The sequence below is a fragment of the Salvelinus alpinus genome, chromosome 1 (assembly GCF_045679555.1).
Source record: "Salvelinus alpinus chromosome 1, SLU_Salpinus.1, whole genome shotgun sequence".
Lineage (NCBI taxonomy): Eukaryota > Metazoa > Chordata > Actinopteri > Salmoniformes > Salmonidae > Salvelinus > Salvelinus alpinus.
The window spans coordinates 63343128-63351811 of record NC_092086.1 but is presented as its reverse complement, the minus strand read 5'-3'; the positions used below and the strand labels follow the sequence as shown (position 1 = coordinate 63351811).

At 41.4% G+C, this 8684-nt stretch overlaps 1 protein-coding gene across 4 annotated transcripts; it reads right to left on the bottom strand.

The window, feature by feature from the left end:
- Positions 1-552: 552 nt before the first annotated feature.
- On the bottom strand, positions 553-6038 carry LOC139583016 (heterogeneous nuclear ribonucleoprotein A/B-like). 4 transcript variants are annotated; one of them, XM_071413660.1, is made up of 9 exons: positions 5912-6038; positions 5184-5437; positions 4279-4447; positions 4038-4196; positions 3781-3936; positions 2260-2380; positions 1900-2058; positions 1726-1811; positions 553-1179 (listed from the first exon to the last, which is right to left on the bottom strand). In XM_071413660.1, the coding sequence occupies exons 2-8, from the start codon at positions 5426-5428 to the stop codon at positions 1741-1743; spliced, it is 1080 nt and encodes a 359-aa protein (XP_071269761.1). In that variant the 5' UTR covers positions 5429-5437; positions 5912-6038; the 3' UTR covers positions 553-1179; positions 1726-1740. The 4 variants fall into 4 exon arrangements, with proteins under 4 accessions (XP_071269761.1, XP_071269771.1, XP_071269780.1 ...); XM_071413670.1 differs by having other exon boundaries at positions 3805-3936; XM_071413679.1 differs by lacking the exon at positions 1726-1811.
- Positions 6039-8684: the final 2646 nt, after the last annotated feature.

Sequence of the window (8684 nt, the reverse complement as noted above, 5' to 3'; positions counted from 1 at the left end):
CAAAATCCCACATCAGAAGAAATCAAAACATTTACTATGTCGTGAAAGATCATTTTCAGTGCAATTAAACTGGTGTATGGAAACGCTTTACACACAATACATGCTACTGTAGAAAAGATTCTGTAGAGCTGACATGCACATCTCTATCAACATTACACAGTTGTCTGCCATTACAAACCACTGTCCAATTTAGATGTTGCCCCACAAACATGTTAGTGAGAATGTCAAACCACAGTCCAATTCTGATATTTTGCACCAATTGGTCTTTTGACAATTGGCAAAAATCGGAATTGGACATCCTGTATAAGTAAACAGCCATAAACAAATCTAATGAAACCAAAATGATGCATCAAAAAGCAAACAGTCAACCTAGTAAATAGACAACTTAAATATGACACAGCAGGAGAGACTTTCCACAACAGTAGGGAAAGGACAAATAATTGTCTACAAATTATATGGAATTAATCTCCAATGCATTATCTTGGACATTTTGTTTGATTAGCATTTGAATAATTTGACAGTATCTGTAAGTTAAGCATTAAAGAGACAAAATTATAAAATCAATTTTATTTCTAACAATTAGCCAAAGACAATGAATGAGATTCCAGAGGGGCTGCAACTCCACGTAGCAATATTTTGCAGGCTTTAACTAGATTTTCTATAAATGCCACTTAACAGGTCAAAATTAAAATGAATCCAAAATATACTGGTTGGTTCCATCTACAAGTTGACATTCTCTAGACAATCTTAAATGAATTCAGATTTAGGCAAATCCCTTTTACATCATACCCCAATCCCACACTGAATTCCTTGTTGCAAGTCCAGAGCCAGAAAAGAAAGTAATCTAGAAACCAGAAAAAAATTACTCAAAATTGGTTTATTTCAAAAGCCCTGACAGCTTCTGATTCATGTAAATCCAGTCGACATGTAAAATACAACCATACAATACATTAGATTCAAAAAAGGTACCAAAAAGTACAGTAAAAATAACACTTCCATCTCTGGAAATGTGGACCCCCCCAAAAAAAGATAAAATAAAAACATGGAAAAGTGGCATTTACTTCTCCAGTTCCTCAGATGGTCTGTACAAATGGAGCATGAGTCATCCCACAGGAAAGAATCAAGTCCTGCATACTTCTGCCGCACCCATGGTCTTTCAAATCTGTGTTTACTTGAGTCCTTTAAGAGAGGAGAAAAAGGAATTGTTGCACACCACTTAAGACATGAGCCCACCACCCTGCATCAAAGAGCAAGCAAACAGCTAGGGCAACAAGCATGCAAGAAACGGGATGGATTAGAAAGTCAATGCTGCCGGTTAGAGTGGTTATGGCATAGCATTAAGGGAAACGGCAGACATTGTTAAATTTGCTGTGCAGCTTTAAGCAGATAGTCACCCATCTCCCACTCTAGAAAACCCATTGTGGTCCACCGCAACATCAACCCTTATTGATCCAGTAGTGTAGTTGTAGGGGTGCATCTGATGCAGATTGTGTGCTGGCAAATTTGAGGGTTTGAGGTTGTGTACTTTCAAAACAAGTTTCCTATCCCCAACAGCACTGTATTTACTTAATCCAATTGATGAAGTGTGGAGTAATTTCATTATAATCTACAATAGCCTTCCCCTGAGCCAGACTGTAAATCTTGGCAAGGAAATTTTTGGGCATCAATGCCACAAATCTAACAGCTATATCGCACCACAATGTTACAAAGCACTAAAATGCATACCTGCACTACATGTGATCAGTATGGCTTGTAGCTACCCTGGTGGCCTCCACGTCTTGGAGTTTTCCCATAGCTTGTATTGCCCTGGTCTGCAGGAATAGAGAGAGAGGACTGAGTGCTTCTGTGCAAAGACAAGTCAAACAATCAGGTAGGCGCTTGCCAGAGGTCTATACTCACTGTAGTCGTAGCCCCCTCCATAGTATCCAGCGGAGTAGTCATAGTTGCCGTAACTTCCATAGTTTCCATAGCCCTGCTGCCCACCATAGCCATAGCCCTGGTTGCCATAGCCTTGGCTCCAGTAATTACTATAACCCTGGTTCCCATATTGGTTTTGGCCTGAGGGAAAGAAACGTGGTTTTAAGTCACAAAATCGTTTTGCACTAAATTATAATCCAGATTTTTATGGTCCAAGGATGGATGCCCATTAGCAACCCACTTTCTCAGATCCTTCAATGCCTTGTGAGCTCAACACCCGTCATGCACCCTTATGCCTTAGGTCACTCATAACTACGTCGGACTGCTTGCTTTAATACGCACCACCACGCCCCCTGCCTCCCCGGCCTCCTCCATAGCTGCCGCCGCCGCCGCCACCACCACCACGGCCTCCGAACTGCTGCTGCTGGTACACCTCCTTGGGCTGGGCGATTTTGATCTCACACTGGAATTAAATCAGGAAGGATGTTTAATAATAGATGCTGTAAGGACATGACAGCATGCAGTACAAACATGCAAGAGTTATTCATACATTCATTTGGATTCTAGTGTCAAGCTCACACTGGACCCCCATTTCAGTCAGGACACTGCCAACACAATCTATTTGAACTTGACAAATTGTATCTGAATACCGACATGCAAAATTGAAATGGTGTTTAATTTGGACAGAATAATTCTAGTAATTTCACACCATGCAAGTGGGTCTGAAAAACTCTTGCATGCAATGTGCATTTCAGTGAGGAAGCATTATTTAACACCACATTGCATGAGCATGTCCCAAAGCATTTCAGGAGAGAATGAACAAATGTACAGACTAAGCAATTAGACAAGTTTGCATTTCACACAAATAAGATGCTTAGCCAGACTGATAAACACTGAACAAAAATATAAAACGCAACATGTAAAGTACTCATTGCATGAACAGAAATAAAAAGATCCCAAAAACGTCCCATAATCAATTTGTGCACAAATTTGTTTACATCCCTGCATTTGTCCTTTGCCAAGATAATCTATCCACCTGACAGGTACGGCATATCAAGAAGCTCATGAAACAGCATGATCACAACACCTTGTGCTGTGGAAAATAAAAAGGGCACTAAAATTGGCAGTTTTATCACAACTCCACAAATGTCTCCAATTGAGGGAGCGTGCAATTTGAATGCTGACTGCAGGAATGTCCACCAGAGCTGTTGCCAGATATGGTCATTTATTGTTCATTTCTCTAAGCCACCTCCAATAAATGTTTTAGAGAATTTGGCAGTACGTCCAACCGGCCTCACAACCTCAGACCACATGTATGGCTTTGTGTGGACGAACAGTTTGCTGATCTTAAAGTTGTGAACAGAGTACCCCGTGTGGGCAGTGGGGTTATGGAACCAACACAATTGCATTTTATCGATGGCAATTTGAATGCACAGAAATACTGTGACGAGATCCTGAGGCCCATTGTCGTGCCATTCATCTGCCGACATCTCATATTTCAGCATGATAATACACGGCACCATGTCGCAAGGTTCTGTACACAATTCCAGGAAGCTGAAAATGTCTCAGTTCGTTCTTGGCCTGCACTCAGAAACCCGTTGAGCACGTTTTTTTAAATGTATTTGTAACTAACATGTGCATATCTGTATTCCAAGTCATGTGAAATCTATAGATTAGGGCCTAATGAATTTATTTCAACTGACCGATTTCCTTATATGAACTATAACTGAGTAAAATCGTAGAAATTGTTGCATATTGCGCTTATATTTTTGTCAGTATAGAATGATAACCACAGCATACACATTAACCCACATTTCCCACCATCAACCGTAAATTAAAAATAGGTTTAAGAAATATACATACAAGGCCTTCCTTTCCGTTTGTTACCTTGGTTCCACAGACATTGTGGAACTTTTTTTCAAGGCATTTTTTAACAGTGGCCTCTTCTTTGAATGTGATGAAGATAAACCCCCTCCTTTTTTTGAACTTGGGGTCCACTGGAAGTTCAATGGATTCAATCTGAAGATGTGAATTATGACACATTTAGAACACTGGAAAATCAATAGCTACTAAAACATACAGGAAGGTCAGGTTGAGGCCATCATAGGACAATGACAAACCTCTCCAAAGGTTCCAAAGTATTCTCTTATGGTCTCCTCTGTTGCTTCTGGGTTTAGGCCACCAACAAAGATCTTCTTGGCTGGTTCCTTCTTCATTGCCATCGCCTTCTTTGGGTCTATCTGTCGTCCATCTAGCCTGTGTTCTTTCTGCTCAAGAACCTACCAGGTTAGAGATAAGGTTAGTATACAAAGCCCAACTTGTCACAATGTAAAACCATGTCACCTTCCTCATGGCACATACCTTGTCTACACTTGCTGCTTCTTTGAACAAGATGAACCCAAACCCACGTGATCGTCCTGTGTTTGAGTCCATCTTGATGGTACAATCAGTCACCTCTCCAAATTTGGAGAAGTAGTCTTTCAGGTCTTTTTTGCTAGTGTCCCAGCTAAGTCCACCTACAAACATTTTGCTGCAGAGAAACACAGATCAGTAACACACCTAGGACAATTTTCATAGGCTGACAACTAAGCAGCCACTATAAACATTTGTTTTGATATTATTTGAGTTACAAAAAATCTCAAATTACTACGGACATTGTGGCTTACAAACTTGTACAGGCCAGTAACAGACTGGGTGTTCACACATTTTGGTGGAAATATAGCTGAGAATTCTCAACTCCACGATATGTACATCACATCTCAATAGAGTTGGACACGATGAGTTTTGGTGGAGTACCTCCAACTAAATCGAGTCGTATCATTCAGTAAATACATACCTCATTAGTCCTGTGTAAAGGCGTTATTTTCTATGGGTGCTGAATTTAGTTTTTTGTAACTAAATTCTGTGTGACCTGTCAAATTGCGTCACGTAATCTGCGCATGACTATGAAGTTAACTACTTAAAACATACACTACCAAGCAATAGTTCTATAAATATCAATGATTGAACGCTTACTGTGCATTTGTGCTTGTCATAGTTGTCAGTGGGAGTTCAAATCCACAGTTTATCAACTCCACTGTAGAGTTGAGAATTCTCAGCTAGTTGAATCACTGCAACTCATAACACTAAATATTTTGAAAAATGATATATAACTGAATTCTAGCCAGTTGAAGTCCATCCCCCAAATGGGCTGCACATGGCTCCAAAAATGAAAATATACCAAGGAGGTTACGTTAGTATGTTAAAACAACCATACAGAAACGTACCCAGCGTCATCCTCGCCTTTACTTGCATTTATCTGTCCCCCCTCTGCCGCTCCGTTCTGCGTGACTCCTTCCTCCACCACAGCCGGTTCCTCTGCCACTGGCTCTCCCTCTACCGTGCAGCTCAGTTCTTCTTGTTCCTCTGCCACGGGGTGTTCTGTGGATTCTTCTGCTCCATTCAGTTCTTCCTCGGCTTCATTTCCATTTTTAGCAGTCTCCATGAATTGCTGCTCAGCGTCGTCAGACATAGTGATCGCCTACCATGGGAAAAAATAACGTTAGCTAGCAGCCTATATGAATAGCATTTCCTGTAGACAACCATGAACATTCTAGAAGTAGGCCCCAATGACTGCCCTGCCATACACTTAACCGGCTTCTCTAAGCTTGTTAACATAGCAACACTAACATTTGAGTTGATAAAACACCACAGCCAAAGTTTAATTGTATTCTACTTTATACGGATACAATCAAACTGTGCACATAATCAATTCAAAGGCCTGATATCCTAATCTGAACAGATCTATTTAGCAATTACGATAGCTCGCTAATGTTAGCTGGTTATTCTGCTCGTGTTTGCGGCCTGCCAGTGCCTGATTTGACAAACCGAGTTAGCTTGCAATAGCTAATGACGTTAGAGCAGCTATACTTTATTTAGCTAGCGCGAAACCGAGGGACATAAATCGTTGAATCACAACGCAATGTGTGCGATATAAAACGAAAATAGCGCTTACTGTTTAAAATGTACGCTGCTATTCAAGATGGATACTCTCCGACTCCGCTAACTCGTGGCAATCTTTATACTACCGGATAGAGTACCACAGTGTTGTCATCATAATACCCATAAAACCTAACGGTCAAACACGGAAATGGTTCCATTGGTTTTTCACCATACATTTTTTCCCATAGGAGATTTTAGAATCACTTCAAACAAGGTCTGTGTTTTCGTGGATCAACGTATAATGTAATGATGGGAAACCAAGGCTTTCTGAAGGCTTCGGCATTTTCACCAAATTGTACCGAAAAACGGTTCTTTACTCTGAGCTTCATTATCTGTTCAGAATGCACGTTAGGGACATCTGCTGGTCAGCAATAAATAGCAGCTTATGATTATCAGACATTAGTTTTAGCAAATCAAATTTTATTTGTCACATGCGCCGAATACAACAGGTGTCGACCTTACAGTGAAATGCCTAAAGCCCTTAACCAATAATGCAGTAAAAAAAAATAAAAAAAATAAGAATAATAATAAGAAAAAAAGCAAATAATTAAGACCAGCAGTAAAATAACAATAGCGAGGATATATACAGGGGGTACCGGTTAGTCAAGGTAATTGAGGTAATATGTACATGTAGGTAGAGTGACTATTAACGTGACTTATGCATAGATAATGATAGAGAGTAGCAGCAGTGTAAAAGAGGGGGGTGGCAATGCAAATAGTCTGGGTAGCCATTTGATTAGTTGTTCAGGAGTCTTATGGCTTGGGGGGTAGAAGCTGTTTAGAAGCCCCAGTACCACTTGCCATGCGGTAGCAGAAAGAACAGTCTATGACTAGGGTGGCTGGAGTCTTTGCCAATTTTTAGGGCCTTCCTCCACCGCCTGGTAAAGAGGTCCTGGATGGCAGGAAGCTTGGCCCCAGTGATGTACTGGGCCGTACACACTACCCTCTGTAGTGAATTGCGGTCAGAGGCCGAGCAGTTGCCATACCAGACAGCGATGCAACCAGTCAGGATGCTCTCAATGGTGCAGCCGTTTAACTTTTTGAGGATCTGAGGACCCATGCCAAATCTTTTCAGTCTCCTGAGGGGAAATACGTTTTGTTGTGCCCTCTTCACGACTGTCTTGGTGTGATTGGACCATGTTTGTTTGTTGGTGATGTGGACCCCAAGGAACTTGAAGCTCTCAACCTGCTCCACTACAGCCCTGTCGATGAGAATGGGGGCGTGCTCGGTTCTCCTTTTCCTGTAGTCCACAATCATCTCCTTTGTCTTGATCACGTTGAGGGAGAGGTTGCTGTCCTGGCACGACACGGCCAGGTCTCTGACCTCCTCCCTATAGGCTGTCTCGTCGTTGATCAGGCCTACCACGGTTGTGTCATCGGCAAACTGAATGATGGTGTTGGAGTCGTGCCTAGCCGTGCAGTCATGAGTGAATAGGGAGTACAGGAGGGGACTGAGCACGCACCCCTGAGGGGCCCCCGATATACAGTACCAGTCAAGAGTTGACACACCTACTAATTTTTCTTTATTTGTACTATTTTCTACAGTGTAGAATAATAGTGAAGACATCAAAACTATGAAATAACATATTATTTACAGTTGAAGTCGGAAGTTTACATACACCTTAGCCAAATACATTTAAACTCAGTTTTTCACAATTCCTGACATTTAATCCTAGTAAAAATTCAGGGCCTTGTGATGGCCACTCCAATACCTTGACTTTGTTGTCCTTAAGCCATTTTGCCACAACTTTGGAAGTATGCTTGGGGTCATTGTCCATTTGGAAGACCCATTTGCGACCAAGCTTTAACTTCCCGACTGATGTCTTGAGATGTTGCTTCAATATATCCACATTATTTTCCTGCCTCATGATGCCATCTATTTTATGAAGTGCACCAGTCCTTCCTGCAGCAAAGCACCCCCACAACATGATGCTACCACCCCCGTTCTTCACGGTTGGGATGGTGTTCTTCAGCTTGCAAGCCTCCCCCTTTTTCCTCCAAACATAATGATGGTCATTATGGCCAAACAGTTCTATTTTTGTTTCATCAGACCAGAGGACATTTCTCCAAAAAAGTACGATCTTTGTCCCCATGTGCAGTTGCAAACCGTAGTCTGGCTTTTTTATGGCAGTTTTGAAGCAGTGGCTTCTTCCTTGCTGAGCGGCCTTTCAGGTTATGTCGATATAGGACTCGTTCTACTGTGGATATAGATACTTTTGTACCTGTTTCCACCAGCATCTTCCCAAGGTCCTTTGCTGTTGTTCATGGATTGATTTGCACTTTTCGCACAACAGTACGTTCATCTCTAGGAGACAGAACGCGTCTCCTTCCTGAGCGGTATGACGGCTGCGTGGTCCCATGGTGTTTGTTTATCCTTGCGTACTATTGTTTGTACAGATGAACGTGGTACCTTCAGGCGTTTGGAAAGCAAAGAGGCACTGAGTTTGAAGTTAGGCCTTGAAATACATCCACAGGTACACCTCCAGTTGACTCAAATTAGGTCAATTAGCCTATGAAAAGCTTCTAAAGCCATGATATCATTTTCTGGAATTTTCCAAGCTGTTTAAAGGCACAGTCAACTTAGTGTATGTAAACTTCTGACCCACTGGAATTGTGATACAGTGAATTATAAGTGAAATAATCTGTCTGTAAACAATTTTTCGAAAATTTACTTGTGTCATGCGCAAAGTAGATGTCCTAACCGACTTGCCAAAACTATAGTTTATTAACAAGAAATTTGTGGAGTGGTTGAAAAACGAGTGTTAATGACTCCAACCTAGATGTAT